The 19642-nt window shown below is 44.4% G+C and overlaps 1 protein-coding gene across 3 annotated transcripts in view; it reads right to left on the bottom strand.

Annotated features, from left to right (window-relative positions):
• FBXW8 (F-box and WD repeat domain containing 8) overlaps window positions 1-10553 on the bottom strand; it is a 126545-nt gene extending 115992 nt beyond the window's left edge. Inside the window, exon 1 of one of the 3 annotated variants that reach the window (XM_045457952.1) lies at window positions 10439-10553. Coding sequence is in view for 2 of the 3 variants with exons in the window: in XM_045457950.1 (XP_045313906.1) it covers window positions 4065-4382 (318 nt within the window). In the remaining variant the exon portion in view is untranslated. Of the gene's footprint in view, window positions 1-4064; window positions 4463-10438 lie in introns of those variants that run through there. The other 2 variants (XM_045457950.1, XM_045457951.1) reach the window with 2 other exon arrangements.
• Between the last annotated feature and the right edge of the window lie 9089 nt (window positions 10554-19642).

The following is a 19642-nucleotide window of genomic DNA, read 5'->3' as shown; positions in this document are numbered from 1 at the left end:
ATAACAAGGATGACCTGGCCAGAGACTTTGAAAGCACTTGGGCATTACAACGTGCCCTCCTCTTGCTCTAAGAACTCTGAGAAGGCCCACCCAGGGCTCACCTGTTGGATGACGAGACCTATAACGAAGGCACACGTACTCAACAACTAGCCAGCCCCCCAAAGCGAAGCCACCTGGCTAACCAGCAGCTAACCTTAGACATCTGAGTGAACCTACCGATGCCCGGCCCAAATTGCCACTTTGCAAAATGGTGAGCTAAATACTGGTGTGTGTTTTTGGTTTTGTTTTTTTTTTTTCAATGCTGTGATTTTTTTTAATTTTTATTTATTTTTGAGAGAGAGATAGAGAGGAAGCAGGGGAGGAGCAGAGAAAGAGAGAGAGAGAGAGAGAGAGAGAGAGAGAGAGAGAATTCCAAGCAGGCTCTGCACTGTTAGCACAGAGCCCAATACGGGACTCGCTCTCACAAACCGTGAGTCCATGACCTGAGTCAAAATCAAGAGTTGCACACTCAACCAACTGAGCCACCCAGGTACCCCAAGCTAAATACCGGTGTTTTAGGCCAAAGTCTTGGGTGTTTGTTGTGTTGCAAAAACAGACAGAGTCCACATAAAAATAAACATTCCCAATTACAAAAGTCTGAAGGCGTCCACACTGGGACCACATTCCCACAAGGAAACAACCAGTTGACATGGGCAGTGGCTCCCACCTTTAGCCCAGCTACAGTGTGTATTCCCCAAATTGTCACTTTCTCATCCCCCTCACGTGGAGGTCAAGTTCAGTTGCCATGCATTATCTCAGTTAGATACGGTTATATTTATGGCAAAGAAGAAAGTGAAACACCATAATCTACACACTTATTATCAGGTAGGAAAACCACTGTAACTACCTTGGAAAATTGTTTGCCAGTGGCTACTAAGGCTGAACATCTGCATACCTATGACCCGGCAATTCCACGATTAGGTGTGTACCCAAGAAAAATGGGTACACACATATGCAAAGCATTCACAGCACTACTCCCAACAGTCCCAAACTGGCTGTTGAACTACTGATCAAGAATGCCCATCAACAGCATAAAACAGGACATGTTCATAGGGATGAATCTCACACATGATGCTACGTGCTAGAACCAGACACAGGAAAGCACGTGCCATAGGATTCTACTTATAGTTCAGAAACAGACAAAATTAAAATACAGTGTTAGAAGTCAGGTGAGAGTGAAAGAAGAGAACACGTTGGGGGTTCTGACGAGCTGACAATGCTGTTCTGAAATCTGGGTGCTGTTTACATGGATGTGTACGCCCGTGATAACTCACCAACTTGTACATTTATGATTTTATGCAGGGTTTGATTTAAAGAAAAAAACATTTAATGATTTAGAGAGAGAGCACGTATGATGAGGAGGGGAGGGGCAGACAGAGAGGAGAGAGAGGATCCCAAGCAGGCTCCGCACTGTCAGCACAGAGCACGATGCTGGGCACGACCTCACAGCTATGATGAGTCAGTCGTGAGATTGAGATATCAAATGCTTAACCGAGTCACCTAGGCGCCCCTGAAAAAACTTTCAAAAGGAGAAAAACAAGACCAAGACGAGGACGAGGCTTTGAAAAAACATTTAAGTATTTTTTAGGGATATCATGAAAGTCATTTCTACACAGTCATGTTTAATATTTAATGTGACAAAAAGAATGATAGCCAACATGGGATGTCTGGCTGGTCAGTTGGTGGAACATGTGGGGTTGTGAGTTTGAGCCCCAAGTTGGGTGTACAGAGTAGATAAATTAAAGAAAAAGAAAAAAAAAAGCCAGCCATCATGAATCGAAGCATTACAGGTGTATGACTGGAACCTGGAAAAGATACCTAACAAGACACCCGATGAACTAGGAAAAAGGAGGGAATAAGCCATACCTAAGCTACCTCACTCCTTTGCATTATCTGCTTGACCTCTGGGCTTTGGGGCTTACAACCACTGATCTAGGAATCGAAGCCTTTTCTATAAAGGTTACCATCATTTCTCACATTAAGATACTGAGTGGGTTGACTGCCCCTGAAAATCAATTACTTTCTTAATGCTCATCTGTCAAATGGGGCTAATAATAGCCATGGAAGAGGGTTGTTGGGAGAACTGAAGAAGGTCTTTAAACCCTTAAAGCAGCACCAAGGAGAAAGCGAGTAATTTTATTTATAGCCGTAATTTTATTTATAGTATTTTAAAGTACTTAAAAAAAAAAAGCGCCCTGAAGGTTGCATGTTCGTAGGATGTAGAGCCCAGCAGTACCTGATGTGGGGATTCTGGCAACAGAGGAGATCATGGGCATGCATTCCAGGGCAGGCTTTTTTTTTTTTTTTTTTTTTTAAATAAACTCTGATGCCAGTACGCCCCTGGGATCCTACAGTAGGCAAGCCCCCTCCATTTCTAGAACACTTCATTTAGGGCTCCGCTATTTTTGGTATCAATGCCTATCCCTCAGAAGTATTAGGGCTAGAAAGCCTTTAAGAGTCAAGACAGTAAACCAAAAGAAACTGTGCAGCAGAGAACAAGGTCTCAAAATTGCCTGACCATCTCAAACATCACATTTCTAGAAGCCTCCTCTGGATATTGATTAGGCAGGTCTAGGTACAGACCAGAACCTGTCTTTTAATAAAGCAAAGGGGATTCCTACACTCAGTCAGGTTTGCAAAACTCCTAGCTGGTGAAATTTAGAGTCCAAGAGACCTGGATCCAAATTTAATCCCCAGAACTTATCATCCAGGTATCCCTGGAACAGTTACACAAAACGTTTTTGAATATCCTCATTCATAAAAGGAGACTAACAACAGGTACTTCCCAGGATTCTTATGAAGCCTGAAGACACTGCCACATTCAGTAGGTTGGATTTTAACTGGCAGGCCCCCAACCGTGCCTCGGTCCTAACAATCCACTTTCCTGTTTCTCTCTACCTCCATGAGCTGGTCTTGCCTTAGTCTACAAATCTATTTCCCAGGGAATAACTTCTGCATAGATCTGGACTGGCCTGACCAACTTATCTGGTGCTAAACCACCTTACCAAGGCATTCAAAGATTATTTTTACATCTGCCAGACTTCCTTAGTGATGACCCACTTCTTATAGAAGCAGAAGTGACGGCAGCAATAATTTTCATATATACGAGAATTGTTCACATTAAAGGAGAGCTTGTAATTCACATAACACACACACACACACACACAGCTTCTCTCAACTTAGAGACAGGCAGAGCACAGGCCCAGAAACTTGGTGAAAACCCCAATAGCTATTAATGTTATTTGAACAGAACTGTTAAATAAACCATTTTTTCTCAAAACAGCTTTTGCCAATTACACAATTACTCTAAACTGGGAGGCTGTAGAAGGCTTAAGCCTAATTTAAGTTGAACCACTAAAACCTGCTGTATTGCCGTAACCCTTAACCATGGATGTGTTTCAGGTGATCCTGACCATGCCAACTTCGTAAAGGGGGCCTTCTTTAGGGGAGAGAGGGTCCCCAGCTTCTCTGCAGATCCTCCGAAAGGATCCATGTGCACAAAACGAGAAAGAACCTCCATGCCAATGGTAGTGCCCAAAGGATTTTTCCTTTCCTGCTTTATGAATACATGTGCAATTGGGAAAAAATGAGTACTACGAATATTCTACAGAATAAAAACAATTGCTTCCTAACCGTCCCGAGACCTCTTGCCTCCCTAAAGGCAACCCTTGTTAAGTTACGGGAGTTCTTGAAGAGCAGGAGTTCACCAGCTGATACTGACACTGTGGGCTGGATCGTTTTCTTCTGGGCGCTGTCTATACACGGCAGGATGTTCGGGAGTATCCTTGACTTCTACCCATTAGATTTACGATAGCAACGCCCCCAACCCAGTAGTGGTATCCAAAAAAGGTCTGCAGACACTACTACCAAGATGGGAAAACAAGGTCACCCAGGGTGGAAACTACCACTTCCAGAGATACTCTATGCACGCACAGACCCCGGGTGGCACAGTTACTTTCCATTTCGTTGCAGGGGTGTGTGGCCGGGGCAAGCCGGGACCTCGGCAGGAGGCTGAAGCCACTCACCAGGTCTCGGATGAGCTGGTCCACCAGCTGCTCCCCGCCCCCCGCGGCCTCGCGGGCCGGAGGGGAGCGGGAGCGGCTCGCCGCGTCCTGCCTCTCGGCCCGGGTCGCCCGCGGAGCCGGGGGCCGCCCCGCGCCCTCCAGGAGGCCCTGGGCCAGCGCCAGGTACCCCGAGGCCTGCTCGCCGCGCCCCAGAGCCACTTCGGGCCGCCGCGGCCGCCGCTCTGCAGTCTCGGGCCGCCGCCGCTTCCTGAGCGCCTGGGCCTGCGCCAGCTCCTCCTGCCAGCGCCGGCGGAACTCGTCCAGGCTGTGGTCGTCCATCGCCGCCGCCGCTCCCCGCCCTCCGCGTCGCTCTCGGCCCGCCGGCTGCCACGGGACAGTCCCTCCGCGGGAAGTGTCCGCCGCGGCCGGAAACCCGCGCCGCCGCCGCACCCGAGTTCCGGGTGGGCGGCCCCGCCCCGCCCCGCCCCGCCCCCGGCGCGCCCCTCGAGCGGTCCCCGGCGGAGGTGGCTCGCGCTGCCCCAAGCCGAGCCCAGAGGCGGGACCCGGGCGCCCCGCCTCTCCGCTTCCCGCCTGGCGCCTTTGTCAAGCACGGACTTGACCCCAAGCACCGTTTCTTCATTCATCGAACATCCAATTGAGCAACTAATAGATGCCAGGAGCTGAGGATTCAGCATTTAAATCCTAAAACCCCGCAATATCCCTCCCCTCTTGGGGTTTCAAGTTGGGGGGGTAAGAGGGGGGAGGAGACGTTCCACAAATGAACAGGAAGGTTTGAATCAGTGGTAACTGTTAAGGAAATAAAGGAAAAATGAGGCACAGGGTGGGGATGGGGGCGGTTGACTTTACAGGGATGTTCTCGCAGGGCATCTGGGAGATGTCATCTGCACTAAGAGCTAAAGGAGAAGAGAAACCAGCCCTGGGAAGATCTAAGAGACATTTCCAGAAGGAACTACAAGGGAGATAGGAAAGGAAGGCACATACAATCGCATTCCATCTTCCAAATGCTTTGTAACTGCTGTTTCCTTCTCCGGGAATTTTGCTTCCCCCTTGACCCAGTTAAGGCCTATACATCTTTCATAGCTCAGCTCCCACCTGACTTAAACTCCTTCTTCCCCCTCCACCCAAAATGGGGTCACCTGGTTATTCATTCTTATAGCATCCCATACTTCTCATAACACAGAACAGTTTGTAATTGAGTATTTGTGTAAATTTTTTTTTTAGTTTATATATTTATTTTGAGAGAGAACGAGAGCACGCACACTCACGCACGGTGGGGGGGGGGGGGGGCGGGGAACAGGGCGAGAGGGAGAGAATCTCAAGCGGGCTCCCAGCTGTCAGCGCTTACAGCCTGAGGCGGGGCACCATCCCACTAACCCTGAGATGACGACCTGAGCAGAAATCAAGTGGGCACCCGACCCACTGAGCCACCCAGGCGCCCCTGTGTAATTATAATATCTCCCTTTCCTACTGGACTGCCCATTCTTAGCTTGGAGTCTGGAGATTAGTAGGCATTCAGTAAATATTTACTAACAGCCCATTTGGATGAGAACTATTGTCCTGGCTTTACAGATGAAGAAACAGAGCCAAAAAAGAAAAAAAGAAAAAAAAAATCACACAGCTGGTGATGTGTAGACCAAGGATTCTGATTATACATATTAAAAATATATATATATATATGTATATATATATATATATATGTATGTATTTTAACTCCAGACCTGACCTCTTTAAATCATAAGCCAGCTAGGAACCATTGGCTACTTTAATTACCATGATTTTTCAATGCAGGGAAATTAACAGCATGGTTATCAACAGCCTGAGCTCCAGAATCAGACAGACATCTAGGTGGGAATCCCAGCACCTCATTTACTCACATCTGCTTTCTTCCAGCAACTTCATTTCTACGAGTTTATCCTAAGAGAAGAAAATGGAGGATGATTTCAAAGAATACCTTCAAGGATGTACACCGAAGCATTGTTTTCTAATACTGAAAATCAGAAGCAATTGAAGTAACTGACAATAGGCCATTGATTAAATAAATTTTGCCCCATTAGGATGTAAGAAAGATCCTAACTAGAGTGTCAGCTCCGCAAGAGCAGAGATCTTCGTTCACTGCTAAGTCTTCAGCACTCAAAACTATGCCTGGGACATAGTAGCTGCTCTATAAATAATGCATCGATGAAATACTGTGCAGTTATTAAATATCACATGGAGAAAATTTAATCACCTGAAAATATAACCTAGCAAGTGAAAGAAAGCCAGGACAAACATAATACAGTATGATCCCAGTACTGCTTACTAAGTGTAGGTGCATTTCGGGCACCTGGGTGGTTCAATCCGTTAAGCATCCTACTTCGCCTCAGGTCATGATCTCACAGTTCATGGGTTCGAGCCCCGCGTCCGGCTCTGTGCTGACAGCTCAGGGCCTGGAGCCTGAGTCAGATTCTGTGTCTCCCTCTCTATTTCTCTCTGCCTCTCCCCTGCTCACACTGTCTCTCTCCGAAAAATAAACATTAAAAAAAATGTAAAGTGTGTATGCTTTTAAGAAGAATATATACTCAAAACAGAAGAGCTCTCTAAAGGGCAGGATTATGGGTTAGTGTTTTTATCTGTATATTCTAACTTCCTACAGTGAAGGTTAGCCTAACCTGGATCCCCCTAGAAAACAGAGCCTGAGACCTGGGCTTGCAGGCAGCTAGTTGTTTGTTGAAGTGCTTCTGGAAAATAGGAGTGGGGTACCAAGAAAGGAATCAACAGGAAGGAGGGACAGCTAATCCAAAGACCATCTTGAGTTGGTCCTGCTGTGCACAATTTACACTCCATCCCACTGAGATCATCCAAGCAGCCTTTTGAAGACGACCCCTCTGGATGGTCTTCCCAAGAGATCAGAAATGGAAGAAGGGAGACTGGATTCACTCAGCCATCCTCTATTAGAGGAACATTAAGGAAAGAGTTTTTCGTAGTCTCCTGCTTCCAATGGAAGGGGAGTTTAAGAAAATGGGTTGTTACCAATGTCCCACACCAGGGGAGCAGAGATGCTCTCGGGCAAAAAGCAAGAACTACCCTATGCAGCAAACAGGAGGGACTGTCCAGTGACCCGTGCACAAAGCCTATTACTAAGCAATGACGAAGCAGAAGGTGAGTCAAGAGGATGTGATGTGGGGCATATGAGTCCAGTGAGGATTCTTTTTGTAATAAAAACAAGGAGCTGTTTTCCTCAGAAACTTTAGCTTACGTCCTGCCTCATATTATTTTCCATATGAAATTCCAAGGGTCAAGTTTGTTTTGATTATCTGTTTATGAGTCAAAACCCACATACGGCTTTTCTGATAGCTCTGGAGTTTACAGAACATCTAATATTTAAGACGAAACAATTTTAAAACACCTAATAATGATGTTTAAAAAAATTATGGTTTCCTCTTGCCTTTTTAAAAGAATTTTTACAGGGTCGATGCAGGCAGGCTAATGGGGCCATTGGTCACCCAGAGAAAGTGGGGGGGAGGGGAGAAAATCTGCCAAAAGAAAGGAAGATACCGTGCTCCATTCAGCATTGCCAAATTCACTGACAATATGTATGTTGATTCTGGTGTTTTTTTCAACAGTAAATTCCTGGGCCTCTCATTTCCTCAAATGAAAAATAAAAATATATTCTGTTCAGAGTGACTGAAAGGTTGATAGTGGTTTATAGAACTCCTAGCACCCGTAAGGCACACAGTAGACATTGAGTAAAGGCTGGCTACAATCCATATTATTAAGTCTTGGCCAATAGAGATTACATCCAACCTACGCTCTACAGGTCTGGTGTTCCGTGTGACCCACCTTTTTCTAGATCTAGTGTTCCTTGCAAGCTCAGTCCATTAAAATTCTTAGGTTGCAAGTCTTACTAGCTTAAGCAAAAAGAAATGGAGCTCAGGATGGCTCACAAAGTTAAAACAAACAAACAAAAAATAATCATATCCTCAGAATACCCAGAATCAGATCAGATTCAGGAGTTTCATTAGAGGAAGCCATGAACCACCTGTTTTGGATGATCTCACCACCTGTCTTCTGTCTTCTAAGACTCAAATTCTGAGAGCAAGCGTTCTCAGTGTGGTCCCTCAACCCAGCATCACCTGGGAACTTGTACGGAATGCAAATTCTCAGCCTAGAATTACTGAGTCAGAAACTCTGGGGGTACAACCCCAACAATGCATGTTTTTTTGTTTTTTTGTTTTTTTTTAATTTTTTTTTTCAACGTTTATTTATTTTTGGGACAGAGAGAGACAGAGCATGAACGGGGGAGGGGCAGAGAGAGAGGGAGACACAGAATCGGAAACAGGCTCCAGGCTCTGAGCCATCAGCCCAGAGCCTGATGCGGGGCTCGAACTCACGGACCGCGAGATCGTGACCTGGCTGAAGTCGGACACTTAACCGACTGCGCCACCCAGGCGCCCCAACAATGCATGTTTTAACAATCCCTCTCAGTACCTTCCAGAGAACCAGTAGTCAACAGAATGGCCTGGTTCCTGGCCCTTGAAGAGTTGGGGGTCGCAACGGCTCACTTTCCAGGACTCTCTGAAATGAGGAGGCAGAGTTCCCCAAAACAGAACGGGTAAGGAGGGATACTGGGCCAAACTAAAAATCGACAAGGCTATCACAGAAGGGAGACTTTAGGAATCCAGTCTTCATGCCTCTCATGCCATCAGAGTTATTTACTGCCCACTGTCGATGTGCTGTGTGTCCCCCTCAAAACCCAAGCTCAGGTCTGCCAGAGCCACAGAAAGATGGCAGGGAAAATGGCCACCATCTTTCCCCCAAGTACGTCCTGTCTCATTTGCCCTCCTCAGGCCAGTCCCACACTGGACTACCAAGATGAAGTTCTAGAGGCCAGAGTCCAAAAGCAGTTTCACAGTGCTGAAACCAAGGTATGGGCAGGACCATGCTTCCTCCATTGGAAATTCTGTTTCATTGCTCTTCCCAGCTTCTAGAGCTGCATTCCTGGGCTTGTGGTTCCTGCCTCCACCTTCGAAAGCCAGCAGCACAGCATTTTTGCTTCAGCCGGTATCTACCTTCTGTCTCTGGGTTCAGGTCACCCTCTGCCTCCCTCTTATAAGGATACTTGTGATCACAGAAGGCATATCTGGATAATCCAGGATCTTCTTCTGCTCAAGAGCCTTAATTTGGACACATCTGCAAAATCTTTTTTGCCATCCAAGATAACATTCACAGGTTCCAGGGATTAGGACCTGGCTATCTTTGGGGGCTATCATTCAGCCTACTGCAGAAAGCCTTCAGTGACCACAGACCCAAATGCCTACAGATGACTCCAGGAAACAGAAATGAGGCAGGTGAGCCAGGTGTAGACTGTCCCAAGCTGGAGCATGGATGCCCATCTAGACAGTAGTCTGCTCCACCCACCTGCTGGACCTTAGTCCGCATCATCTGACAATGACTATCTTGATTTTTAATTATTAGCAACACGTTCCACTTTCGTAAAGAATAAAGATTTTTTGTTAAAAGCATAAATTGCATTCGGTAGGCTTCGAACCCAGACGTAGTTCGTTCTTGAACAATCCATGACAAAACTCCCTTTAGCTTTTTTTTTAAATTTTGTTTTATGTTTATTCATTTTTGAAAGACAGAGAGAGAGCACAAGCAGGGGTGGGGTGGAGAGAGAGGGGGACACAGAATCTGAAGCAGGCTCTGAGCTGTCAGCACAGAGCACGACATGGGGCTCGAACTCACGAACCACGAGATCATGACCTGAGCTGAAGTCAGACTCTCAGCCGACTGAGCCACCCAGGCACCCCAAAACCCCCTTTAACTTACATTAAGATACCTCCTTAGCTCTCGTGAAGACTGGAGAATCACACCTCATTTGGGATCATTAGTGTGTGAGGAACACCGGGAGATCAACATGAAAAGTGATACAAGGCAACAATTATGATTCAAAGTGTATTGTTTAGACACATCAACAAAAACATCAGATGCAGCCCTTTTGAAAGTCAACAATGACCCTGATGTATCGCTATGGGCATTATTGCCCTTCATTGCTATTTTATGCCCTCGCAATCAACAAAATATAAAATTCCGCGGGAGAAAAATAAAACTTTGGTCTTTAAAAAAAGAAAAGCGATCTGTAGCAAGAGACAATTTGCTTGTTCTTGAGAATCCCCCCACGGATAATTCCTTTCTTTAAAAGGCTGCGCAGACGGGATTCAGTGTCAGCTGCTAGCTACAGACTTAGTCATTCAAAAGGAAGTTGTCCCATATGGACACCACTCCCCATCTCTCTCGCTCTCTCCTCCATCCCCTCCTGCTTTTATTGAAGCCTCCTCCAATCTGCCCCTGATCTCCCCAGCCTGGTTCCCAAGCCCCTCCCTCTGAAACGTTACCTTCTCCCGGAGAAGGGGCAGGTTCCGTCTTTGGGTCCCTTTTCTGTCTCTTGGGAATTCAGCTCATCAGAGATGCTTCGCTCAGCCATCGCTGGCACACAAGGAAGAGGTGATGACGTTGGTCTGCGAGATGGGTGTTCTCACTCCAACTCAGACTCTGAGGCTCCAAGAGCTGATCTCCTTGTCTGCCCATTTAAGAAGCAGCGTGCTAAGACAAAGCATGAGTTGTTCGTGGAGCTGCCGCACTCTGGAGGCACACGAAGATATTCTGGTTCTTAGCCTGACTTTGACCCTGACTCCTCCAAGGAAAGGAGCACCCCAAAATTATTATTATTTTTTTTTTAATTTTTTTTTCAACGTTTATTTATTTTTGGGACAGAGAGAGACAGAGCATGAACGGGGGAGGGGCAGAGAGAGAGGGAGACACAGAATCGGAAACAGGCTCCAGGCTCTGAGCCATCAGCCCAGAGCCTGACACGGGGCTCGAACTCACGGACCGCGAGATCGTGACCTGGCTGAAGTCGGACGCTTAACCGACTGCACCACCCAGGCGCCCCCCAAAATTATTTTTTAATTCCAAATCGTTTCTCCCAACTTGTTTCTTCGCAACTCCAATCAAGTTTTTCCTATCTCAGCCAACTACACTGCTACCCCAGTGCTTTAGAACCAGGAACCTGGTTCTCACATTAGCAAAGCCTGACAAGTGTACCTTCACAATACATATTGAATCTGTCTGCTTTTCTCCATCTCTCCCATCAGCCTAGTGCAGGTGGGGTTGCCCCATAACATACAGGACGCCCAATTCAACTGGGATACCAGACACACAATGATTTTTTTTTGTATGATGGTGCAAAATTTGAATTTGAATTTGAGGTCAGCAAAGAACTTTTTATTATGAATATGCCCCATGCAATATTTGGGGGGGGGGGCATACTTATACTGAAAACAGTTCTTTGCTTATCTGAAATTCAAATTTAACTAGGTGTTCTGCGTTGTTATTCACTAAATCTGGCAGCCCTAAGTCCAAGACCCTGACATTGCACCTGGACCACCGAAGTCACTCCTAACTGGTCTCCCCACTTCCATTCTTTTTACTTTTAATTTTTTTTAATGATTATTTATTTATTTATTTATTTATTTTAATTTTTTTAACGTTTATTTATTTTTGAGACAGAGAGAGACAGAGCACGAACGGGGGAGGGGCAGAGAGAGAGGGAGACACAGAATCCAAAGCAGGCTCCAGGCTCTGAGCCGTCAGCCCAGAGCCCGATGCGGGGCTCAAACTCACGGACTGCGAGATCGTGACCTGAGCTGAAGTCGGATGCTTAACCGACTGAGTCACCCAGGCGCCCCTAATGTTTATTTTTTTTTTTAATTTTTTTTTTCGTTTATTTATTTTTGGGACAGAGAGAGACAGAGCATGAACAGGGGAGGGGCAGAGAGAGAGGGAGACACAGAATCGGAAACAGGCTCCAGGCTCTGAGCCATCAGCCCAGAGCCCGACGCGGGGCTCGAACTCACGGACCGTGAGATCGTGACCTGGCTGAAGTCGGACGCTTAACCGACTGCGCCACCCAGGCGCCCCTAATGTTTATTTTTGAGAGAGAGAGAGAGAGAGAGAGAGAGAGATCGAGGGAGAGAGAGCAGGAGCGGGGAAGGGGCATAGAAAGAGGGAGACACAGAATCCAAAGCAGGCTCCAGGCTCTGAGCTGTCAGCACAGAGCCCGATATGGGGCTCGAACCCATGAGCCATGAGATCATGACCTGAGCCAAAGTTGGACGCTTAACTGACTGAGCCACTCAGGCACCCTTCTTTTTTTTTTTTTTTTTTAACGTTTATTCACTTTTTGAGTGAGTGAGAGAGACAGAGAGACAGAGAGAGAGAGAGAGAGAGAGAGAGAGAGAGAGAATAAGTGGGGGAGGGGCAGAGAGAGAGGAGGACAGGGGATCCAAAGCAGGCTCTACCCTGACAGCAGCGAGCCCAATGCAGGGCTCAAACTCACGAACCACGAAATCAGGACCTGAGCCGAAGTCTGACCCTCAACTGACTAAGTCACCCAAGCGCCCCTCCCCACCTCCATTCTCGATCCTGGCAATGAATCACACAGCTGCCACTTTTGTAAAAGTGAGTCAAATCAGGACACCCTCATTTAAAACACCTTGAGGTGCCTCCGTGTTCTTAAAATAACAAATAAAAATCCTTTTTGAAAACAGCTTTATTGAGATACAATTCACATGCTGTACAATTCACCCATCTGAAGAATGCAGTTCAATGGCTTTTAGAATATTCACAGATATGTGTAACCATCACTACATTTTATTTTTTTAAGAATTTTACTTTTAAGTAATCCCTACACCCAACATGGGGCTCAAACTCACAACCTAGAGATCAAGAGTCACATGCTTTTCTGACTGAGTCACCGAGGCACCCCATCACTACATTTTAGAACGTTTTCACCACCCCAGGAAAAAAAACACTTCCTTTGGCCATCACCCCTCAATCTTTCCTAGCCAAGCATAATTCCACATTCTATATAGATTTCTCTCTTCTGGACATTTCACATAAATGGAATCATATGATGTGTGGTCCTTTGCAACTGGTTTCATTCAAAGCATCACGTTTTCGAGGTTCAACCATGTTGTAGCGTCTATTAGCACGCCGTTCCTTTTAATGGTGGAATAATATTTCATTGTATGCATAGACCACATTTTATTTATTCATTCATCCATTCACGGACATCTGGGTTGTTTCTACCCATTGGCGATTGTGAATATGCTGCTACGAACATTCATTCCAGGTGTTTGTGTAGGCACGTGTTTTCATTTTTCTTGGCTATACACTTGGACTGTTAGGTTAAGTCATTAAAAATTTTTTTTAAGTTTTAATTTATTTATCCATTTTAAGTACTCTCTATACCCAGTGTGCAGCTTGAACTCACAACCCCAAGATCAAGAGTAGCATAGAATCCTCAGGCTGAGCCAGCCAGGCGCCTTTATTGGGTTAAGTCCTTTAAAATCGTGTTTAATCATTTGAGAAACTCCCATGCGGTTTTTTCAAAGTGGATGCACTATTTTACATCCCTACCCGTAGTGTACGAGGGCTTGCTGTGTATTTTACACTTTCCCATTTAAACCTGTTTGTGGTCTGAAGAAGGTAAGCCTTTTTCCAACCCCAGGGCCTTTACACATACTTCTGTCTTCTCAAATACTCTTTCCACATCACTCCTCGGTGTGGCTTTGCCCTTCAACTCTCAGCTTAAAGGTGACCTCCTCAGACAAGCTGTCCCTGTGTGCCTCATCCAAGTAACACATCCACACACAAGTTTCTCTATCCCTGAAATTGGCCCTTACCTTAATGGGTTAATTGTTTTATTATTTACATGTCTGTACATCTCTCTCATCAGAATATAGGCTCCCTGAGAGGGGGAACCACGTCCAGTTGTTCGTTCCTAGCACAGAGCCTGGTTCCTAGGATGTGTTCAATAATTGTTGGTTCATGGGGTGCCTGGGTGGCTCAGTCGGTTGAGTGTCCGACTTCGGCTCAGGTCATGATCTCCCGGTCTGTGGGTGCGAGCCCCGTGTCGGACTCTGTGCTGACAGCTTGCTCAGAGTCTGGAGCCTGCTTCTGATTCTGTGTCTCCCTCTCTGTCTGCCCCTCCCCCGCTCATGCTCTGTCTCTCTCTCTCTCTCTCTCTGTCAAAAATTAATAAACATTAAAAAAAATAAAAAATAGGGGCGCCTGGGTGGCGCAGTCGGTTAAGCGTCCGACTTCAGCCAGGTCACGATCTTGCGGTCCGTGAGTTCGAGCCCCGCGTCGGGCTCTGGGCTGATGGCTCAGAGCCTGGAGTCTGTTTCCGATTCTGTGTCTCCCTCTCTCTCTGCCCCTCCCCCGTTCATGCTCTGTCTCTCTCTGTGCCAAAAATAAATAAACGTTGAAAAAAAAATTTTTAAAAAAATAAATAAAAAACAAAAAATAAATAAACATTAAAAAAATGTTGGTTCATTGGTTGAAGGAATGAATGAATAAACAAATGAATCCATGAATGATGGAGCTAGGAGAGGGCAGAAGGTATTTCTGAGGTTTGTGACCACACATGGTAAATGCTCAATAAAAACTTGTGTTACGGATGAGGCTACAATAAAGATATGCACACACACATACACACACACACACACACAGCAGCAGAGAGAAAGATGAATTCACTCCTCTAAGAAGGAAGTGAGAGATGTCACTGTAAGCCTCATAAATCTCGCCCCGAGTGCTTGTACAGGAGATAGAAGGAGTTGCCTGGTCTATTCCACTTTCCGCTCTGCTAAAGAGAGGAGCCTCCTCTCCTTTCTGTTTCAATAGAAAAATCACTCTGAGCACTTTGGTGCGCGGAGCACTTTGGAACTCTAATTACAGGTGACACACAAATGGAAAGAAAAATAGGAAATCAAACATTTGAGCCAATAAGTTACGATTTATATGAGCACTTAACAGCAGCAAAGTGCCCTAAGCGGCTGAGGATTCCTTCAAAGCACTTTGCAGATGGACATCTCAGGAGCTGTCAGGAGGGTGAAGTCAGGAATGTCTTTAATGTGCCTGCATTCTTTGGAGATGTGTCACTGTTGTGAATCTTAACGTCTGGTTTCACAAGATTTCTCCAAGGACAATGCCATCTAAGACCTCCTGCAATCTGACTCTAGCCCATCTCTGCAGCCTGATCTCTGGACACTTTCCCTTCCGTCTCTAAGCTCTGATCATCTCAGACTCTTCCAGCCTCCCATTACCTTGTGCTCTCTCTTGCCTGGAACTCTCATCCCCTGTCACTGACACTTGCCTAACTCCTGCCAGGTTTTGTTTTAGAGGACACTTCCTCCGAGAAGCCTTCCTCTCCTTCTTCCTCCTTCTCCAGACTGAGTGAGGTTCTATATTACTTAAGATGTTTTAGGTTGACTTTCACTTCTGCGTGTTAGGAGCTTGGAAGTCTCTACCCTGTCCTAACATCAAGTAAAAACCTGAACAGACTGAAAAATCATCAACTCTTCTTGGATCTGTAGCAGAGGTGAGGACGCAGAGAAAACTGACTGGCCCCAAGAATGGAAACAGACAAATACAGGGAGTCTCAGCTTACCAAAGCAGACTCACAAGCGGAAACCGATGCCGGGGTAGGAAATCCTCAACTGCAATTGACAAACTGCTGGAGACTCAGCGAGGACAAGGCTGAGAGTGAAAAGCTCCAGAGGGACGTAGTCACAGAAGGGGCCCAACCTTTTTGGAGTTCTTCCTCCAGGAGCTTGAGCCAGTTCTCACAACAGATAGGTGGGTGGGGGGAAAAGTCTCCTCTCGCTTCCAGCAGAGAGGAAGGAAAGAACCATCTTTGCAACACTACTCTGTTCTTCTTAACAAGACCTGCCCTCAGGAGAAGCTAGTTAACAAGAGCCTAACCTGCTGGAGTATTATCAGAGCCGAACTGATCTGGGAAACGGAAATACCCAAATCCAGTTAGCTCCAGCCTTCCCCACGGGAGAAGGAAATTCCCGTCCACTCCAGCCGTCCTGTCCCACCGCAGGGGAAAGAAAAAACTAAGAAACACACGAAATTCGCATTACATAGGTAGAGGTCCACTTAAAGATGGCCCTGATCACAGGACTATGGAATGCTCCTGCCTCCCACACCCACCTCACCACCATATTACCAAAGGTCTATTTACAGCAGTTCCTTTTACTTGGTACAGCACGTGATACTATCAAGAAGACATCATAAAGCATACTAAATGAGACACGCACACACACAATTTGAAGAGCTGAAACAAGCATCAGGCCCAGACATGGCAGAGATGCTGGAATTATCTGACCAGGAGCTTAAAACAGCAAGGGTTCATGCGCTACAAAGCCCTCGGGTAAAGTAGACAGCACACCAGAGCAGATGGGCAATGAACGCAGGGAGCTGGAAATCCTAGGAAAGAACCAAAAAGAAATGCTAGAGATCGAAAACAGAAACGGAAATGGAGAATGTCTTTGATGGGCTTATTAGTAGATGGGGCACAGCTGAGGAAAAACCCTCTGAGCTTGGCGGGGGGGGGGGGTGTCTCTCAACAGAAACTTCCAAAACTGAAAAGGAAAGAAAACAAAGACTGAGAAAACACAGAACAGAAGATCAAAAGACCGTGGGGCCACTACAAAAGGTGTAACATATGCATCATGGGAACACCGGGAGGAATGAAAAGAGTAAAGAACAGAAGAAATATTTGAAACAACGATGACTGAGGATGTTCCCCCAGATTAATGTCAGACATCAAACCACAGCTCCAGGAAGCTGGGAGAACTCCAAGCAGGAAAAAAAAAAGCCCCCAAATCTATACCTAGAGGTATCCCTTTCAAACTACAGAAAATCAAAAATAAAGGGAAAAAATCCTGAAAGAAGCCAGAGCAGGAGAAAAATATACCTTACTTAGAGAGTAACAAAGAATTACACCTGACTTCCCAGAAACCATGCAAACAAGAAGGAAGTAGACTGTATTGAATAATAGAACAAGTGGAATATTGGATACATTGAGAGGAAAAGAATCCATCAACCTAGAATTCTGTTCCCTACAAAATTATCTTTCCAAAGTGAAGAGAAATAAAGACTTTCTCAGGCAAACGAAACTTGGGAGATTTTGTGCCAGTAAGTTTGCGCTGCAAGAAACATCGAAAGGTGTTTAGGGAGCAGGAAACTGATAACAGGTCAGAAACTGAGATAGACAGGAAAAAAGGAAGAGCATCAAAGGAGTAAGTGAAGCAAAATAAAAACTATTTTGGGGGCATCTGGGTGACTCAGTCGGTTAAGCATCCGACTTCGGCTCAGGTCATGATCTCCCAGTCTGTGGGTTCGAGTCCCGTGTCCGGCTCTGTGCTGACAGCTTGCTCAGAGCCTGGAGCCTGATTCTGTGTCTCCCTCTCTCTCTGCCCCTCCCCTGCTCACACCCTGTCTCTCTCTAAAATAAATAAATAATAAAAAAAATTTTAAGTAAAACAAAAATACTATTTTTCTTATTCCTAATTGATCTAACAGGTAAGTTTGTTCAAAATAATAACAACAATGTATTCAATTATGTATGAATGCTTACATATATATATATATATATATATATATATATATATATATATATCTTATGTATATATACCTATGTGTGTTTATATATAGTGGAATGACAGCAATGATACAAGGATGGGAAGGAAGAATTAGGGTTACTCTGTTATGATAGGGTACTCACATCACCATAAAGTGGTATACTGTTATCTGAAAGTGGGCTTGGATTAGTTGTGAATGTGTATCGAAAACTCTAACTCGAGCACTAAAAAAAGTTTTAAAAGGTGTGTAACTGATAGACTAAGAAAAGAGAGAAAATGGAAATATACAACAACCAGCAAAAACCACAAAAGGCGGAAAGAGTGGAAGACAAAACTAGAACAAAGAAAAAGGGCAGCCAATAGGAAATAGTAACAACTACAGTAGCTATTAACCCAACTATATCAATAATTGCTTTGAACATCAATGGTCCAAATGCACTAATTAAAAGACAGAAATTATCATAGTGGATTTAAAAAACAAGACCCACCTATACATTGTCTACAAGAAGCCCACTTTAAATATAGACACATCTAGATTAAAAGTAAATGGGTGGAGAAAAATATACCATGTTAGCACCACTCAGAAGAAAACAGGAGCAGCTATATTAATGTCAGACAGAACAGACTTCAGAGGAAAAAAGTTATCAGGGATACAGGGGGCATTATGTATAATGATAAAGGGGTCAATTCTCCAAGAAGGTAACAATCCTTAACTTGTAGGTGCCTTGTATTTGACAGCCTCAAACTATGCATGGAAAAAATCAATAGAATTGCAAGGAGAAATAGATGAATCCACTATCATAGTTGGAGATGTCAACACCCCTCTATTAGAAACAGACAGATCAGCAGGCATAAAATCGTAAGAACATAACTGAACTCAACAACACCATCAGTCAACTGGATGTAACTGACATTTATAGACAACTTCATCCAACAACAGCAGAATATACATCCTTTTCAACCTTATCTGAAACTTTCACCAAGACAGACCACACTCTGGGCCATAAAAAAACACCTTTAGAACTGTAAAGAATAGATATTATACAATATCTGTTTTCAGACTACAATGGAATTAAAATTAAACGGAATTAAAATAAAATCAATAACAGAAAGATAGTTGGAAAATCCCCAAAATGTGTGAAGATTAAACACACTTCTAAATAGCACATGAAGAAGAAATCTCAAGAAAAATTTTAAAATGTTTTGAACTAAATAAAAACTCAATTTATCAAAATTTGTGGGGTGCAGGGAAAACAGTGCTGAGAGGAAAATTAATAGCATTGAATACATAGATTAGAAAAGAAAAAAGATATAACGTCCATAATCTAAGTTTCCACTTTAGGAAACTAGAAAAAGAAGAGCAAATTAAATTAAGTAAGCAGAAGAAAAATAAATAATAAGAATTAGAACAGAATTGAGTGAAATTGAAAACAGGAAATCAATAGAGAAAATTGATGATATCCAAAGCTGATGCTTTGAAAAGATCAATAACATTGTTAAGCCTCTAACCAAGCCAACTAAGAACAAAGAGAAGGTGTGAATTACTAATACAAAAAACGATAGGGGATATCATTACAGATCCCATGGAGATATAAAGGAGTCTTATGAACAACTTCATGCCCACAAATTTGAGAATACATGAGAAGGACCAATTCCTTGAGAGGTACCATCTGCCAAAACTCATACAAGAAGAAATAGATGATCTGAATAGGCCTGTGTCTATTAAAGAAATTGAATCAAAAATGAATAACCTTCTAGAACAGAAAGCACCAGGCCCAGATGGGATCACTGGTGAATTCTACCATACACTTGAGGAATAAATTATACCAATTCTCTCCAATCTATTTCAGAGGACAGAAGCAGAGGAGAGGGAATACTTTTTAATTTTTTTGTGAGGCCAGCATTACCCTAATACCAAAACCAGACAAAGTCACCACCAGAAAAGAAAACTACAGATTAATTTCTCTCTCATGAACATAGAGAAAAAAGTCCTCAACAAAATGTTAGCAAATCAAATCCAACAATGTATAAAAAGAATTATACACCATGACTGTGATATTGTGGTTTATTTTTTAAATGTTTATTTATTTGTGTGAGAGAGACAGA

Source organism: Leopardus geoffroyi, chromosome D3 (genome assembly GCF_018350155.1).
Source record: "Leopardus geoffroyi isolate Oge1 chromosome D3, O.geoffroyi_Oge1_pat1.0, whole genome shotgun sequence".
NCBI lineage: Eukaryota > Metazoa > Chordata > Mammalia > Carnivora > Felidae > Leopardus > Leopardus geoffroyi.
The sequence above is the reverse complement of the archived record's forward strand: the minus strand, read 5'-3'. Positions and strand labels throughout refer to the sequence as shown.